Source organism: Erythrolamprus reginae, chromosome 2 (genome assembly GCF_031021105.1).
Source record: "Erythrolamprus reginae isolate rEryReg1 chromosome 2, rEryReg1.hap1, whole genome shotgun sequence".
NCBI lineage: Eukaryota > Metazoa > Chordata > Lepidosauria > Squamata > Dipsadidae > Erythrolamprus > Erythrolamprus reginae.
Window position 1 is genome coordinate 275,898,994 of NC_091951.1, and position 19,593 is coordinate 275,918,586.

General features: G+C 38.6%; 1 protein-coding gene across 4 annotated transcripts in view; it reads right to left on the bottom strand.

Annotated features, from left to right (window-relative positions):
- Positions 1 to 19,593, bottom strand: part of PRUNE2 (prune homolog 2 with BCH domain) — a 102,842-nt gene that overhangs the window by 19,240 nt on the left and 64,009 nt on the right. For 2 of the 4 annotated variants that reach the window (XM_070742698.1, XM_070742700.1), the window contains exons 1-3: positions 17,033 to 17,141; positions 2,507 to 2,583; positions 490 to 690 (exon numbers count right to left, since the gene is read on the bottom strand). In XM_070742698.1, coding sequence (XP_070598799.1) covers positions 490 to 690; positions 2,507 to 2,561 — 256 coding nt within the window. In that variant the 5' untranslated portion in view covers positions 2,562 to 2,583; positions 17,033 to 17,141. Of the gene's footprint in view, positions 1 to 489; positions 691 to 2,506; positions 2,584 to 17,032; positions 17,157 to 19,593 lie in introns of those variants that run through there. The other 2 variants (XM_070742699.1, XM_070742697.1) reach the window with 2 other exon arrangements.

A 19,593-nucleotide genomic window follows, 5' to 3' on the forward strand; every position in this document is an offset into this window, starting at 1 on the left:
GAATAACCCTAACTTTCTATCAATTGGAAATTTTTGCACTTTTTTGTGCTCTAAAGACTGAGGAATTCATTACTCATTATATAACAACAATTAAATGTCAAGTTTTTGGTTGCTGTAATAAACTTAGTTACATTATAACAATAATCTTAAAGATATTAAATCTAAATTAAGTGTCTTCCATTTAATCCTTCTAACATAATGAAGTTAATAATCAATAGACAGGTTGGATTATTTATAGAAACAATGTAATATGTGAAAAAATAATTATTGTAATGTATTTCAAGATTGACGGTATGTTTATTTGCATATGTGATTGGAGTGAAAAATTTTAAAAATCTTGCCTCAAAAAAAGCTGTTCATTCTTTTACTACATATATATCTTCATGAGCTGACAGAGAAAATTGTAAAATTTCATGCCAAAGTGTTCAACCCTGCCCACACACACAGATAATCACTAACAATTCACTTTTACCATATTGAATTTATTACCATGTCCAGCATATTCTAAAGAATCTGCTTCGTCCGGCGTGTCAAGATCATCTACATTAATATCAATTTCATCTGGAGTGTCCAAGTTATCATCAGAAAGGACAGATCCTTCACTTTGGTCCAAAGAGAGATTGATATTTGGAGCAGTGAGCTTTATCCTTCTAGGATGAGCGCCATTAAGGTCTAGCGAATTGGGAGGTTCTAAATAGGCATGAAAAGAGAAGAATTTCTGTTTTAGATTAAAACTATTACTTTAAATAGCATTTAAATTAATTCAACTTTTGAAAAATTACTCAACCTCTCTAATAATTGTATGTGACTTCAGAAAACAAGAAAAAGGCCTAGGTCTGGGGTAGACAAAGTTGGCTCTTCTATGACTTGTGGACTTCAACTCCCAGAATTCCTGAGCCAATCATGCTAGCTCAGGAATACTGGGAGTTGAAGTCCACATGTCATAGAAGAGCCAACTTTGCCTACTCCTGGCCTAGCTGAAGTGGGCCTGGGTTTAACTAAATGAAGAGCTTCATGATATGGAAGGAATGAGGTACCAATCTGAGCTACCTATCTTGCTATGCCAAGGATCTTCTCCCCATTATCAGGATATAGCGTTCCTTCGATTTTCGAGGGGGATGAGTTCCGAGACCACCCGCAAAAATTGAATTTCCGCGAAATAGAGATGCGGAAGTAAATACACCATTTTTGGCTATGAACAGTATCACAAGCCATCCCTTAACACTTTAAACCCCTAAATTACCATTTCCCATTCCCTTAACAACCATTTACTCATCATTACTACTGGTACTCACCATTGAATAAGACACTTAGTTATCCTGATATTTATAAACATAATTATTTATTAACAATATTTTTTTTTTGCGATAACAGCACTGATTGGTCGAGATTTCAGCCAATCAGCAATGACAGACAAAAGTTTGGCGATGACGTATGATGTCATTGGGTGGGAAAAACTGTGGTATAGAAAAAAAACACCAAAGTATTTTTTAATTAATATTTTTTGAAAAATCGTGGTATAGGATATTCGTAAAGTTCGAACCCATGAAAAGCGAGGGAACACTGTGAATTGCACCATTTGTTCTAATGGATGAACCCATTTCAGAGAGAAGAGGAACAAGATTCCTTTTGTCAGCACAAAAAGGCAATGTACAGTATTAGGTGCTTCTCACAGCTATATCTCCCTTGATGGGTATTTGTCTTGAAGCCCCCATCCGCTACAGCTGAAGCGGTGAAGGACCAAAGTGAAATAACACAGCCACTTCATCCTTAGAAATGCATGGTCTGCTTCCCTGAAGCCCTCATTATCGCAAAGCATTCTTATGAAGACCTGGACCTAATATTTAATAGCAGATACAGAAAATACTGTACAGTATTTACAATTCAAGTAAGGATAACATTTCAATTGGAGCAGAATACTGTTGCCAGCCAACCTATGTCTATTTTTGTCACTTCTGAGAAGACATCAGTTCCCCTCTAATTAACAGAACAAATATGAAGATTTTATACACAGCTGTAAGATGTCCCTTCCCCAGTGCTGATGGTATCCTTTTTCTGAAACATGGATTATTCAAATCCTAGGCATTTGCCATTTGTATCTTCCTTGGTCTTGGATGTAATGCAATAGCTGAGGAATAATCTAATATGTCAAAGACTTCTTTTCTAACTGATGACACCTTAGGCAGCTATTTTAATTGTGTTGTTTTCACTGGCAAATAGAAGCTAAATCTGTACAGGCTGAAGTGAGGAAAGTGCAGTGTAGCTAATTATCATATGCAGCAACTTCATTTGCAGCCTAATGAAATTAGGCACGATAGAAAGTGGATGAGAGCTGCAAATGATGATCAAGGGAACCATGAAATTAATTAAATATCAAAATTGAACCATTTTTATTCCAAATAAATAAATAATATTATCACAGTACAGAAATAGTTTAGTCGGTGAATAATTAAATGCCCCAGGAGAGAATGAAACTTTTAAAAAGACAATTAAAATGTAGACTCACCAGGTCTCATCTCTATTGCGGTGGAATCTAGCATGGCCTCATTTAGGATATCCATCCCTACATCCTCTGGTACCAATCTAAAACATCAAGACAAAGACATATGTTGTCGTTTTCCATATTTGAAGAATCAAAGCTTTGTAAGTAAAGATTTAACTCATCTCAGTCTGGCCTAAGGGCAAACAGATGCAGAAACCCGAAGAAGTTTAAAGAGAATTTGGCTTTGCTAAAGAATAGACACTTTTTGAGATGATTAAGGTTCAAAAGATATCATGCTGTCTCCAAACTTCAGTATTTGCATGCAAAATCAATTATAATTTTTCTGACAATGAAGACTGTATGAGAAAATTCTTCCACAAATGAGAATAGTGTTTTGTTCTGAGCTTACAAAATACCCCTGCGGGTTGTTTCTTCCCCCAGGGACTATTTAAAAGCAAATGATATATAATGGGTGAAAAAATTACCTGTCTAAAAAACTTTTTAAAAATCTTATCTATCGTAACACATTTTTTCCACTAACCATCTAAAGCAATTGTGAGTCTTTATTTAATTTTCGCAAAGCTTTTCCAAAGACAAGGTGAACAGAGTAAAAATAAAATAAGCCTTGCTCCCAATCAGATTATTGTAAGGTTCCTTATTTATGAATTCTAGTGTGACTCCCTTCTCTTTTCTATAGAAGATCAAGATGACACCATGTCATAATCATCCACCTGAAAGAAGAAAGCGAAAAGCTAAAGCAAAAAGACAACTTGAATTGTGCAAGTAGCAAGATGCTTTAGAGAACTAAATGTAATTGTTACACAGAAAAAGGAAAGCACCGGGGCGCCCCTGCATGTCCACGCATGATTTTGCTACCTGCCCAGGTGCAGTACCATAATTGCACTGGACTCCACCAACACTCAGAGCCACGGGGACGAGCACACATCACCGTTCCACCTTAGCAGCCCATCTCTGGTCTTTCTCTGTCTTTTAGACCAGTGTTTCCCAACCTTGGCAACTTGAAGATATTTGGACCTCAATTCCCAGAATTCCCCAGCCAGCATTAGCTGGCTGGGGAATTCTGGGAGTTGAAGTCCAAATATCTTCAAGTTGCCAAGGTTGGGAAACACTGTTTTAGACCATTTACTTCCTTTGTGCATTTAATTTTACACTGTGGATCTCATTCATACTCTCTGTACGACCAACCTCTTCTATTTACAGGGAGGCATCAGTTAATGATCATAATCAGGACTGGCAGCTTTGTTGCTATGCTGCACAGTTGTAAAGTCAAAAACCACATGACCAGGCTGACGTATTACAGCAATTCTGTTTGTGATCATTAAGCAAATTATGAACAGTTGTTAAGTGTGATATCACAGGACTGTGACTTGTGATTCCCTACGAGCTTCTCCTCTTGACTCGGAAGTCAACGGTGAAGATCACAAACTGCAATTGCATGACCACAGATACTGAGACCATCACAACTGTACAAGAACCCAAATCTAAATCAGCTGAGTACAGAGACGAGTGATAGCTACAACTCTGAGGACCACTTATAAGTGTCCTTGATCATCACTGGCATAACTTTAGGTGGTCACTGAACAAAGTAGTTGCTAAGAAAGGTTCGCCTTTCATAATGATCTTTCATAATTGTAGTAAATGCAGAGAAACTTTCAGACACTGAAAATGTTAAGCAGCTTAATTCATCCAGATGAAACTGAAGAGCCAATCACAAAGCAGGAGGATTTTTATAAGACGCAATAATCTATGAGCCTAGCTAAATTGAGATATGTGAAGAGTTTTGAATTGGAGAGCCCAATAGCTTTATTGCTCAATTCCATCAGTATGGGAGAAGCTTATGATTTAACTCAGTGGTTCCCAAAGTGGGCAGTACTGCATGGCAAACTACCTTCCGCTCTCTTGGCCCCTCTTAGCACCCCCTGCTGCCAGCCTGCCAGTACTGTATGGCAAACTACCTTCTGCTCTTTTTGGCCCCTCTTAGCACCCCCTGCTGCCAGCCTGCCAGTACTGTATGGCAAACTACCTTCTGCTCTTTTTGGCCCCTCTTAGCACCCCCTGCTGCCAGCCTGCCAGTACTGTATGGCAAACTACCTTCTGCTCTTTTTGGCCCCTCTTAGCACCCCCTGCTGCCAGCCTTGCCTCTTAGTGCTCCCCTAAGTCATCCCACTACCCTGGGGGGTAGTAGGATGACTTAGGGGAGCACTAAGAGGCAAGGCTGGCAGCAGGGGGTGCTAAGAGGGGCCAAGAGAGCGGCAGATAGTTTGCCATAGAGGTAGCAACAGGTGGCTGGCCACGCTCCCAAACCGGTCCTGTCCACACGCCTCCACCACCCATGTACACCCAATCGCCTACTCGCTGCTTTTCTTGCCATGTAGCTCTTCCTGTACACCCATCCCTGGCCTATATAAGTTGTTACCCTCTGCACACAGGCACTTGTTTCGCTGACTCCTCGACTTGCCTACGCCTTGCCTCACCAATGTCCTGGTTGCTGCTTGCTCACGCTGCCCTGCCCAGTCTCTCCTCTGCAGCTTGCCTATCTGAAACGCTGCGCCCCTGATCTGCCTGCCAGATAAACCTGCGAAGTCACTGCCTACCTAGCTGCCCCTGCAACCCTCCACCGTCCTAGCCTGTCTTTCCTACTCTTCCCGTAGGCCCCACCAGCTGGCACTGCTTAGCTGACAGGACCTGGAGAAGGCCAACTCTATGGCACCTGACGGGCTGCTGGTACACTTGGCACAAGATGGTCCCGTAAGTAATATGGTCCTAAGCCATGCACAAATGCTCTACCTATTGAATCTATCTAGCCTCTTGTTAGAATTTAGAGTATTAATAGCCACCTCTATCACATAGGCCTCAATATAAAAGTATTCTAAGATATTTTAGTTCCTGTGTCCACAAGTGAAGCCCAGAACTGGATATCTGTTTCCTGAAAAGAATGCACTGATAACAAGGGTCAGTGCATCATAGCATTTTTAGATGCCTGCATGCATTAGACCTTCTTCCTTTCATATTTACTCCAGAGTCTGACTGTCAAAAAAATTTCTTCTCTCAGCTCAAAGTTAGGTTTGCATTCAGATAGATTTTTCCTGCTTTCTTACAATTAAGAAAGTTTAAGATAAACATAATTATATTTATTTTATTAATGCTACAAAAATTCAGATGACTATTGGATAGCAGCAAAAGGATTAAGGTGAATAAAATATATTCCAACTTTATGTGTTTATCCAGCTTATTGCAGGACAGATAGAATAGGCCTAAACACTATGATCTAGATCAGGGGTGTCAAACTCAAGGCCTGTAGCCGCCTCCTGTGGGGTTGCCCTGAAAACAGCAAAATATCAGCTTTCTGCCAGCAAAAACAAGCTTAGGATGGCCACACACAGCCTTTCCGGGCTCCATTTTCACTGGCAGAGGGCTGCAGGCCATCAAGGCCAAAAACGGAGCCTTGATGAGTGACGTCGAGCTGGCCACGCTCAACCTGGCCATGACCTCATGGCCCCCCGAGGTAAAATCCAACCCTGATGCAGTTCTCAATTAAATCAAGCTTGACACTCCAGATCTAGATAATGCAATACAATTCAGGTTTTCTTTATTATTATTCATTTACAATCCAAGGCTGTAAAATTTTAAAAGCATAACAATATCAGATATCAAATATAAAAGGCAATAAACATGTATAGGAAAGCCTGAAATAATGCAAAAAATCATCAGGTGGATTCCATAAGCCATGACTACCTATTATTAATTTGGGAAATAGCTTTTTTGGGAAACAGCTGAGGCTTGATCTTGCTGAAGGAAAAAAGAATCTCCCTCTCAGAAGAACAATTAACATTTCTTACAATTGAAACTGTGAGTTCTAGCCTCCATTGAGTAAAGAGCAAGCACTCTAACATAGTGAAAAAAACAGGCAATCATTATACATGAACATATTCAAATATGGCTTTCATAGGGAATGTAAAGTATTGCCACCCTAATAGATTAATTCGGCCAAGGAGGACAGCCTCCAATGTGAAATGCATAGGATGCTTAAGTGGAATCTAAAAATGGAACAAAAATTAGTGATATTTGAATTATAATTATTACCTATAAAGCCCTACATGGCTTAGGATCAGATTACCTATGGGACCGTCTCCTGCATCATGTATCCTAGCGGCCGGTCAGGTCTCACAGAGTTGGCCTTCTCCAGGTCCCATCAGACGGGGTCGAGGAGAAAGGCCTTCTCTGTGGCGGCTCCGCTCCTATAGCATCAACTCCCCCCAGGGATTTGCACTGCCCCCACCCTCCTGGCTTTCAAAAGATTTTAAAAACACACCTTTGCCAGCAGACATGGGGCTGTTGAGTGCTAACACTCTGCTCTGGCTGATAGTATGTTAGTGGTATTGGATGAATTTTGGATGAGTGGTTTTTTAATGTTTGGAGTTTTTAAGATTTTATATTTGTTTTATCTTGTACGCCACCCTGAGTCCACTGGAGAAGGGCGGCTTACAAATTTGAGTAAATACATAAATAAATAATTGAAATTTAAAAATCTGGTTCTCTCTTTGAAGATCTAGGTTCTAAACTTTAGACTTATTTTTATTTTTGTCAGGAAAAAACAGCTAGCATCAGGAAAGTGAGCTGAATTAAGATTGGCTTGTTTTCTTAAGAACAACTAAATCCTGATAATGTAAAGAGAACCAAGGATGTTTTCCAAAGTTGTTTCAACCAGGACCTATGACAACATAGAGTCCTTACATCCTGAAGAAGATACTGCAAATTCAATTTGAATCAGAAAGATAACAGTGCAATGTAAAAAGCAGGTTATTGCCTTTAAGAATTTATATTGAATAATGTCTAAGCTGGAAGTATCCCTATATAGATACTCATCTGTGTTCTATATAGAACCTGAATGATTATTAGGATAGATACTGGCTACATACAAACAAGATACTGGCTACAAACACATACACACACACACACACACACACACACTAAGCCCAGTCATTGTGATTCACAAAACATATTTTATGACAGGCATTATAGGTGAATCTAGTTAAAACTGGGTAACAAGTCTTGGCTTATTAAGATGTGTTAACCTAGATACAATTTCATGCTAAACAATATTGTTTCTAAATATGGATGGGTTCATATTGTACTTTGACAAAACCAAACAATTTAGGAGTTAACAGCACAATATGCCTCTAGCCCATTAAAGAACAAATCTTATGTGAATATTTTACAATGAGTAGAATCTCAGAATATCCTTTCAGTGAGACTTACTCCAAGGTTAAAACTTTTATCTTCATTGCCGGCAAAAAAAATTCCCTATGAAGCTTTTCTCTCAAGCTGAAATCCTGGATATATTTAGTGAAATGAAAGTACAGTAGACTTCACTTCTGCACGAACATGCATAGATCTGTTATTCACTCAAAAACAGATTTGCACAACATGCTAGATTAGACTAATGGGGTTATATAACTTTTTCAGAATAATATAGAAACTCAAGCATAGTTTTAATATGTTGTGTAAACTAAAGCATTGTGCTATCTAGTTTGTTTTATGCATAATATATACATAAAATACATGATATTTTATGTACACATATGTATATGTGAGTGTGCACATATTATGAATGTATAGGGCAGTTGAGAGTGAACACTATGCTCCGTCTGCTAGTATGTTTAGTGTTCAGGGTTTTAAATTTTGTAATTGTTTTTATCTTGTACACCGCCCTGAGTCCATTGGATAAGGGCGGCTTATAAATGTAGACAAACAAAGTACAGTATAATATATATAACGTATATACAATATACACAATGCTTAAAAATAATTTAAAAGTAATATCTAAACAAGATTTAACATAATATTGCTACATTCACATTACATGTTATGCACAAACGAGATAGTATTTTTTATTTATATATTTATTTGTCTAACATGTATTAATACAGTACATGAAATGGATATGAATAAAAAGAGGACATTAGGACAGGGACGGTAGGCACATTGGTGCACCTATGCATGCCCCTTATAGTTCTTAATGTCTTAGTATATAGAATTCTTTATTGGCCAAGTGTGATTGGACACACAAGGAATTTGTCTTTGGTACGTATGTTCTCAGAGAACATAAAAGAAAAAAATACATTCATCAAGAATCATAAGATACAACACTTAGTTATAGTCATAGGTTACTAATAAGCAATCAAATCATATTAGGAAACAAATAAAATAACATAAGTCGTAGAGATACAAGCAACAAGGTTATAGTCGGAAGTGGGAGGAGATAGGTAAAAGGAAGGATGAGAAGAATAATAGTAATACGATTCAAAGTGTTGGTTATGACCTATAAAGCCCTACATGGCATGGGACTAGATTACTTATAGGCCTACCTTCTGCCGCATGAAGCCCAGCATCCAGTTAGGTCCCACAGAGTCGGCCTTCTCCAGCTCCCGTCAACTAGACCAGTGATTTTCAACCTTTTTTGAGCCGCGGCACATTTTTTACATTTACAAAATCCTGGGGCACATCACCAACCAAAATGACACAAAATGACACTCTAACGCAGTACATATTATACATATAGTTAATAATACAGTTTATAAATGTATTTATACTCACTAGTGTGAAACCTGGGCCTGTTTCAATGAACACAAAAGAGATATTCTGGCAGGAATGGTAGTTTGGGGACCCATGTTTAATTTCCCCACGGCACACCTGACCATGTCTCACGGCACACTAGTGTGCCACGGCACACTGGTTGAAAAAAACTGAACTAGACAATATCACTTGGCAGGTCCTAGGGGAAGGGCCTTCTCTATGGGGGGCCCTGCCCTCTGGGATCAGCTCTCCCCAGAGATTCACACTGCCTCCACCCTTCTTGCCTTTCATAAGAATCTGAAAACTTATCTATGCCGCCAGGCTTGGGATCATTAGATCCCAGCCTCTGCCCAGCGAATGTGTAGGGTGTTTGCAGTGTGTTTTTGAATGATTGATTTTTAAATGTTTAGCTCTTTAGAATATTTTAACTAATTATTTATGTTAATTGGATTTAGATGTGTTTTATGTATGGTGTTTTATTGATATATTGTGAGCAACCCCGACTCCGAGTCCACGGAGAGGTGCGGCACATAAGTCCAATCAATCAATCAATCTATCTAAATAAATAAATAATCACTTAGTAAATAATTTGAAAGTGTTGTGGGAATTAGTTGTAGCGTTGTTTTGAGGGTATTAATTTATGTCCAGGATGTGAGGGGTCTGTAGATATTTTCACAGCCCTCTTTTTGACTCGTGCAGAATACACAAATCATATGAGTATGGACAAAGATATATATATTATATATTCAATATGATTCAAGTCCCAGTGAGGGTATGGCTAGCTGATGAGGCCAAAATAAGGCCGAAATAGATCTATCCTAGTCTCCCTTAATTTTCAAATTCAGCAAAAAAACATGTGACACATACAGATAGAATTGTCGGCTATCAATAAAATTAACTGCCTTGGAAATGGCCCTGGGTTGGGCCGAGAGGCAAAAAAGGAGCTGTGAGGTTCCTTCAATACATCAGGGTGATTCGACACAAAAATATGTAACCCTTCCCTGATGCAGAGCTGAAAGGATTGGATACTGTAGCCTAGAGGTTAATTCTCTGCCTTACAAGGAAAAGGTTTGCAGGTTCAAGTCCCAGTGAGGGTATGGCTAGCTGATGAGGCCAAAATAAGGCCGAAATGGATCTATCCTAGTCTCCCTTAATTTTCAAATTCAGCAAAAAAAACATGTGACACATACAGATAGAATTGTCGGCTATCAATAAAATTAACTGCCTTGGAAATGGCCCTGGGTTGGGCCGAGAGGCAAAAAAGGAGCTGTGAGGTTCCTTCAATACATCAGGGTGATTCGACACAAAAATATGTAACCCTTCCCTGATGCAGAGCTGAAAGGATTGGATACTGTAGCCTAGAGGTTAATTCTCTGCCTTACAAGGAAAAGGTTTGCAGGTTCAAGTCCCAGTGAGGATATGGCTAGCTGATGAGGCCAAAATAAGGCCGAAATAGATCTATCCTAGTCTCCCTTAATTTTCAAATTCAGCAAAAAAACATGTGATATATATATGATATATATTATACAGGGCATCTATAAAAAGCATAGCCAGTTTAGATTTTACAACAGTCACTCTCTGTTAGCCCTAGGAAAAAAGAAATGACAAACATTTCTAAAAATGCTGCGAGAAAACTTCAGAGACTAGTCCAGACAACAATAACTACATGGGTCAACAAAAAATAAACCCCGTCTTTTACTTACAACTTACATTACAATCATGTGAGAAGACCTAATTAATCTGATAACCTACAGGGAGATATAATTTACTAGCTACTATCTATTTAATTTGATGAATTTGCCACAAACCAATGTAGATACATACACACACACACTATTTAATTAACAAATTATAATTAAAGTATTCCATGTAAAGAATAAGAGCCAATTTGGTGTAGGGGTTAAGGAGCCAGACTAGAAACTGAGAGACTGAGAGAAACTGAGAGACTGTAACTTCTGAGTCCTACCATAAGCATGAAACCAACTGGATATCTTTGGCCTGGCCACTCTTTATCAGCCCTAGGAAAATAAATTAATGGCAAACACTTCCGAATAATTTGACAAGAAAATTTCAGGTATTACTCCAAGGTATCCTGACTTGAATCTGTCCCCTCCCCAAATTGTAAAAAATGCTTTACCTTGGACATATTTCTTAACATGGACATTTTAAATCATGTGTCAGTATCCACAATCAATTGCTGTATTAGGAAATTGCTCTGTAAGCACATATTTATATATGCGGTACAATATGGGGTTATAAATATTGTCTGCTAATGTTTGTACTACAGCTGAATGGGGGGGAAATCATAACTAATAATGACTGCTATTTTTGACTTGCTGATCATCTAAAGGAGACTTTTCCACCAAACTTGGCATTCTGATCATATTTTGGGCTTTGGTTCCCACAATACTAAAAAATACTGCCAAACAGTCACACTGCCTGGGAAACCATGGTAGCTGTAGTTTAACAGAAGGCAAAGCTTCTGTTAAGCTTCTGTTATACTTCCTTAAGAAATCCTGTCCTCGGCTTCCTTTTTCTTAGCCACAATGATGGATGGATGGATGGATGGATGGATAGGAGGGAGGGAGGGACGGAGGGAGGAAGGAAGGTACAGTAGGTCACAGGTTTATTATGTTCAATTATTTATTCAACTTATATAACTGTCCATCTAATCCAGTGATGGTGAACTTTTTTTGTTTGGGTGCCAAAAGGGGGGTTATGGGCGAGCTACCATGCGTTCACATTCCCACCGCCTTCCATCCTTCCCATACGCTGCCCCCCCCCTTCATGCATGTGTACAGGCCTTTCTGAAGCCCCGGAGACAGTGGCGGGTTCCTACTGGTTCGGTACAGAGATCCACACTGGTAGGAACAAACTTGATGGTAGGAACGCAATTTTCCTCAATTTTTCCCCGACTTCTCCTGAGAAGGAGCTTTTCTGCTCTGTTTCAGATGAAGAATAAGGATCAGCATTAAGACAAGGGTGGGCAGGAGGGCTTCTTCCCACAGAGAGAAAAAAATTGCATTAGTTTTTGCACCTACCAGTTCAACACTCTGGATCATACCAGTAGGAACCCACCACTGCCCGGAGGTGGAAAAAAAATCACCCAACGGGCAAACCGGAAATACATTTTCCGAACTTCTGGTTTGTCCGTTGGGTAATATTTTTTGCCTCCAGGGCTTCAGGGAAGCTTTCCTGAAGCATCCGGAGAGTGAAATGGCCTTTCCCAAGGCCGAAAATCAGTTGGCCAGCGTGCACATTCACACTGGAGCTGACACAGGGCAACAACTCATGCACTCTCTTATATGGCTCCGCATGCCAGCCGTGGCACCTGTGCCATAGGTTCACCATCACGGATCTAGCCTGTGGCTTACAACTTTTAAAAAGCTGATAAAAACGTTAAAACATCAAAGGAATCAATATCTTAAAATTAACAAAGATGGAGAAAAGTAGCAAAAGGGAAGGGAAGGTGGGATCTTAGGTTAGTCTGTTAACCACCTGCAGAATGATGCACTCCCACTGGGATCTCAGGCCAGATCTTAATACCCTTTCAGAAGGCCAAAAGGGATGTGCGGCTCTCACCTTGGGGGGGGGGGGGCATAATGTTCCAGAGATCAAAAGCCATGTTGAAAAGGCTCTTCTCTGGGACCCTTTCAGCTGGAGTCCATAGCATGCCTTATCGGCCAGTATGGGTGTGTGGAAGGCCAATTTCTTTGGGGTGAGACAGTTCTTCTGATAGATGGGATCCATGCTATGAAGGGATTTAAAAGTAAGGACCAACCTTCAATTGGAGCCGGAAGGATATAGTACTACCATAACTTCTGTGGAGGGGAGATAACTTTGGGATGAATAGATAGCTAGACAGATAGATAGATGATCAATAAGCCAACATTAATTAGGCATGAAAGAAATCTTACTCAATTAACTATATTAGCTTTAGGTAAAACTCCATGGATTGATTTAAAACTCACATGGTTAATTGACTACAATGGCTCTAATTTCTCATTAAGTATAACTGTAATTTGGAAAAAGCAATAATTGACAAGAAGAAACATTTTCCTTAGTTTTCAATTGAGATATAGACCATATTTTCTCACTTCCGAAAAAAATCCATAATCTGTTCTATCTCATGAACGATCAAATGCTTCTTTGCAGAAGGGAATTTCAAGCTACCGGTATCACAAAGATTGGTGCTTTTAAAAAAAGCAAACAATTCATAATTTGCTAACAGATTAATTGTAGGCAATTTTAGCTGATTAAACTGCTTAAGCGGTACAGGTAATTATTGTTGTGTACATTTATAAAATTATTCAAAGTGTTTTAGACCTCAGTACCTCTGGGCTAATCATGAAAGCAGCCTCGCTTTATTCAGGCTTTCACTGGGTCTGAGGGGGGAAATGATGTTTTAAAGAGTCGCATTAAACTTAATGAGTGGATTACTTAAATCACTGGCATCTATTTTTCAGGCATGCACAGAAGCTTGAAAAAAGATGGGTTGTTGTAATGAACATCAGAGTAGCACTGCAATTATGCCAGAGCCAAAAAATTTCCAAACCATTTTCAAATGGTTTATTAGAACTCTTCATGCAAATCTAAAACTGTTAAATACCAAGACAGTTAAGAAACAAAAGGTAAAATACATAAAGTATACCTTAAAAAGATTTCAATGCCAGCAGTTAAATAGTACTGAATACAATATTGGAAGACTTGAAAGACCAAGTTAGAAATGGATCATTTATGGTAAAAAATCTATCTATGTGGTCACCATCAAGACAAAAAATGACTTGATCCCAACTAATAAGTTGTGGGAAGACTCCCCCCCTCCCCTCCTAGAAGAATGAAATATTTTGAGGAATATATTTTTTAAAACATAGAAACATAGAAGATTGACGGCAGAAAAAGACCTCATGGTCCAACTAGTCTGCCCTTATACTATTTCCTGTATTTTATCTTAGGATGGATATGTGTTTATCCCAGACATGTTTAAATTCAGTTACTGTGGATTTACTAACCACATCTGCTGGAAGATTGTTCCAAGCACCTACTACTCTTTCAGTAAAATAATTTTTTCTCATGTTGCTTCTGATCTTTTCCCCAACAAACCTGAGAGTGTGCCCCCATGTTCCTGTGTTCACTTTCCTATTAAAAACACTTCCCTCCTGAACCTTATTTAATCCTTTAACATATTTAAATGTTTCGATCATGTCCCCCCTTTCCCTTCTGTCCTCCAAACTATACAGATTGAGTTCATTAAGTCTTTCCTGATAAGTTTTATGCTTACACCTTCCACCATTTTTGTAGCCTGTCTTTAGACCCGTTCAATTTTGTCAATATCTTTTTTGTAGGTGAGGTCTCCAGGACTGAACACAGTTCCAAATGTGGTCTCAGCAGCACTCTATACAGAGGGATCACAATCTCCCTCTTCCTGCTTGTTATACCTCTAGCTATGCAGCCAAGCATTCTTCTTGCTTTCCCTACCGCCTGACTGCACTGTTCACCCATCTTGAGACTCTCAGAAATTACTGACAGGCAGGATAAAATATTTCCCCTAAAAGAGAAATAAAAAAATCTAAAGGGAGACAGAAACTCAGAGCCCCAGCTCCTGCCCCCAAGCAGATTTGATAATCCATTACTCCCTGTAGCAAAGTCTGAACAAAGGCACATTAGCCCTCACCCAAGAGGCTGAACAGGGCAAAGTCATTAAGTCAAAATAGGAATTACTGCATCACCTTCAAAAACTTCAATCAAACTTAGCTCAAACACCTAGAATTTGTATTTTGCCTTTAGAGCCAGCTATGATCCCTACATAACCCTTACATGGCCCCATGGGAGTCTGACCACAGCCAATAGAATACATGTTCTTGCCCAAGAACAGGAAGCTCAAGTGCAAAGCCCACACTCTCAACTCCATGTGGTCAGCTGCTCAGAATCACCCCTGGGGTTCAGCTGCATTAAGCCATCTTTCCAATCCGCCTCCAGCCTCCATCTTGTCACCAGTGCCTTTCTCCTGGTTTGGAACTGGAATTGAATATTTCTCCCCAAAAAGTCATATTTTAAAAAAAATCCACATAACTTTTTAAAATTCTGAAGCTAGAGAGAATGGCCCGGGAAAACAACCTTTTCCTGTATTATAAGCCAGCAACTGCATTGGATTGAAGGTTCTTTTTATAGAACTTCTGTAAAAAAATGTTTATTTTTAAATGTACTATCACCTTCATGAATCAACTATTAGAATTTGATGCTAAATGTTACATATTATAAAATGCCAATGGCTTATTCGTGAAACTATAATATTCAAAGATTTGGCAGCAACTGAGGCACCATAGCAGAGCTCAGAGTGCCAATCCCCCATTACAGGGTTCACTGAACTGAAGCAAAGAACATTTTGGATAAATACAATTTTAACAGGCTAGTGTAGCCTAATGAGCTTGATTTACTAATTAAATCAAGAATATTGACATTGAAATTCTCAGGTGACAAAAAATGTAAAATTATTTCTAAAGGGAGGCAGGGATCATAAAGTAAGAAATATCAGAACTGAGGACATAAGCATTAACCAGTCAGATCTTAGCAACAGAATTTCTATGGATTCTAAGTGGGTCATATTGGGATTTACAAAATCTAAAAATATGGTGGCCATGAGACAGGAATTTCAAAGAGATGGTGCAGCATCAATGGAAGGGAATTATAAGTTATACACACAATTAGCTGAATGGAATTTACAAAAGACAAGGAATTAATGATGGGAAGGCTGCTTCCAACTAACTTATTCAATATAAAACTGAATACATTTTCTAACCCCTTGATTTAATATAGAGCAAGAAGCTATACTGTAGATTCTTGGCAGCCTGGATGGGAAATAACTATAAAGGTTCCATTTTTCTCAAGCATAGAAAACACTTCGTTTTTCTTCAGAAGCAATAAAAAGTAATAAAAGGAGATGAGGAAGAGGACCCCACGAAAACAGTCAACTTCCTAAGTATTTTTTTTAACATGCAATGCTTTACAATTTTATAAGCTCCTTCTTTTTCAACCAGCCTCACGAGGCAAAGCATTACAAGTTCCATCTTACAGACTCAGGAGAATAAATGAGCTGTGCAGAGTACATGGCTGATGTGAGACTTACACTCCAACAAAGCTCCAATCACATCAACCTCTCGTGGCTTTAAGAAGACACAGCACTGATCCTCCATCCTATTCCTACATTTCTATTAAATCCTCCTCTTTAAGTGTTTTGTTTTCCGAAAGCTGTTGTGCATGCGGTTATTTCTTGAACTGCCCAAAGCATTTTCTGAAATCAAGTTTCCCACAGAAATATTTTTTTTCCTGGCAGACAAAACTAAAGAGCCACAATTCTACGTGTATTTGAAAGAAATGCTTGCTCCTTTTTTTCAAGCTTTGTGTTCTCCACACTTTGTCCACTTGAAACCCAATTCCTTCTGAACAGCCAGAGAGACACTTCAAGAAAGAAACCTTATATGCCTCTCACTGACAGAAAAGGACCTAAAACAGCACAATCGCCTCTTCTACTGCTGTTAAGATTGATAACAATCTCAAGTGCATTTAGTTGCTTCCCCTTAGTTAAGCAAGATTTTAGATAGGGCAAGTGCCTTTCTTTGCTCTTCAAAAGGCTATGCAGAGTATCCTCATACTAATGAGGATTATGCAATTAAAATACACAGTAAAAGTTCATATCGTTAATTACAAAAAATCACGTCATCTTGCACAACTCGACCTATCTCTGAAAAGAAGGTAGTTTCCTAACCAGATGTGACTGAATTTCAAGTCACAGCTGCTTAATTTCCTTACGAGACAAGCAAAGGTTTTGCAAATCCTGCTGATGCATATTCCCTTCTCCCTCGCCTCCCTCCCAATGAACTGCAACAATAGAGCTGTTTAAAATAGAAAAACCACCCATCTTTGCCGATGGCTCCGTGCAAACGGCGTACTTACCTTCCTCGGGTTTTTTTTATAAGCAGTTTTGCAATAGGACAAGTGCAAAGCTGCTTTAGGACTTCGTTTCAGGCTCTCCTTCCCATAGCAGCTTACTAGAAACGGAGATCTTCACCATTTTTCTGATCACATGACCGATCCCAGTTCTAAATAAGGAAGATGATCACCTGCTTTTTGGATACCACGCTGTGCATAGCCAATCAGCCATTCTAAATGGGCGCTCAAACCCGAACAGACTTCTATTAAGAATAATTGTTAGTGACAATAACAGAGTTCTGAAAGCCAAATAAAATAAATCTCATATAATCAGTTACAAAAAGATATTTCACCAGAAGAGCTCTTCACTCCTCCATTCGAAACAGAATACCCTACGAAAATAGACTAACAATCCTGGGTCTAGAAAGCTTAGAACTACGACGCCTAAAACAGGATTTAAGTATTGCCCACAAGATCATATGCTGCAACGTCCTACCTGTCAATGACTACTTCAGCTTCAACCACAACATAAGAGCACGCAACAGATTCAAACTTAATATTAACCGCTACAAACTTGACTGTAAAAAATATGACTTTAGCAATCGAGTTGTCGAAGCGTGGAACTCATTACCAGACTCAATAGTGTCAACCCCTAACCCCCAACATTTCTCCCTTAGACTATCCACAATTGACCTCTCCAGGTTCCTAAGAGGTCAGTAAGGGGCGTACATAAGTGCACTAGTGTGCCTTTCGTCCCCTGTCCAATTGTCTTTCCTTTATCTCATATATATTTTCTTCCTTTCATATATCTTCTCCTCTTTTATATTTTTCTTTATATATATTACCTCATGTCTATTCTCTTCTATATGTATTGTGTATTGGACAAAATAAACAAATAAATACAAATAAACAACAAGATATTGACAAAATTGAACGGGTCCAAAGACGGGCTACAAAAATGGTGGAAAGTCTTAAGCATAAAACTTATCAGGAAAGACTTCATGAACTCAATCTGTATAATCTGGACTCTGGAGGACAGAAGGGAAAGGGGGGACATGATCGAAACATTTAAATATGTTAAAGGGTTAAATAAGGTTCAGGTGGGAAGTGTTTTTAATAGGAAAATGAACCCAAGAACAAGGGGGCACAATCAGGTTAATTGGGGGAAAGATCAGAAGCAACATGAGAAAAAATTATTTTACTGAAAGAGTAGTAGATGCTTGGAACCAACTTCCAGCAGACGTGGTTGGTAAATCCACAGTAACTGAATTTAAACATGCCTGGGATAAACATATATCCATCCTAAGATAAAATATAGGAAACAGTATAAGGGCAGAGTGGATGGACCATGAGGTCTTTTTCTGCCATCAATCTTCTATGTTTCTATGTTTCTAAGTTTGAAGCTGTGCGTTGGATAGCTTCTTATAATCTTCAATCACTTAAATTGAAATTGAAGCCATATAGTGGTGGAGAAAAAACAACGCAAAAGAGGGCAGATTCAATGGGTATCTTCAGGCAGAATAGAGATTTTTTACTGGGATCTCTAGGCAAACCCCCCCCCCCTTTTTTTAAATTATTTTTAATTATCCAATTAATTAAAAGGTTATTTATTTTCCTTCTGAACAATACCATCTTGAGCAATACCATCTAGCTTCAGCTAGAAATAAAGAATGCTTAACTTCCAGGAAGTAAAAGCTGAATGCTAGATTTTCCCCCTGACCAACGAATGTCTTTAATGTGATCTATTGAGTGAATGTTAATGAATGTTTTAAAATAATAATTTTTAAGAATCTTTTAAGTATATTAATTGAGTAAACTGTATTGTTATGTCTTTTATATATGCTGTGAGCCGCCCGGAATCCTCGGAGAGGAGCGGCATACAAATCCAATTAAACCAAACTAAACTTTTATTTTAGGGATTTTACATTGTTTTTACATTGTTTTTACTTGATGTATGCTGCCCAGAGTCCAGAAGGACTTGGCCAGCTTATAAATTTAATAAATTAAATTAAATTCCTTGAAAAGTATCTTTAAATATGTGTCAGTGTGTAGAAAATAGCATTAAGAGATATGTAGTCATTTCCATACAGAGTTATATCTGTCATATCATCAAAAATAGCCTTTCCCATTTCAGAGACTTGCTAATGCTAAAATTCCTGCCAGTTGATTAAAATTGACCTATGGAGCAAGCTAGTTCCCATTCAGTTCTCAGCTTTCAAAATTAAAATCATTTTGTATATCTGGGATTTTGATTGTAACCAGTACATACAATTATATTTTGGTTCCAGGGTCACTTATAAGAAAGGACTAGTAACATAAACCCAAATAAATTCTTTGAACCTCCTGTTTCTGTGCAAGAACATGTACGCTATCGGCTGTTGTAGGGGGGCATAGCTGTCTCTGTAGATTGTCTGAGCTACATTTGGTTGGAGCTGATGCAATTAAGGGCAATTCCTATTGTGGTTGAGGGCAAACCTATCTTTGCTGCAGAGAATTTGCTTATGAATAGAGCTATCTATTTCTTTATCCTTAAGAGCTATTAAGAAAGGTGGGGGCTTCCAGCTTCTTTTAAAAAAAACCTCGTT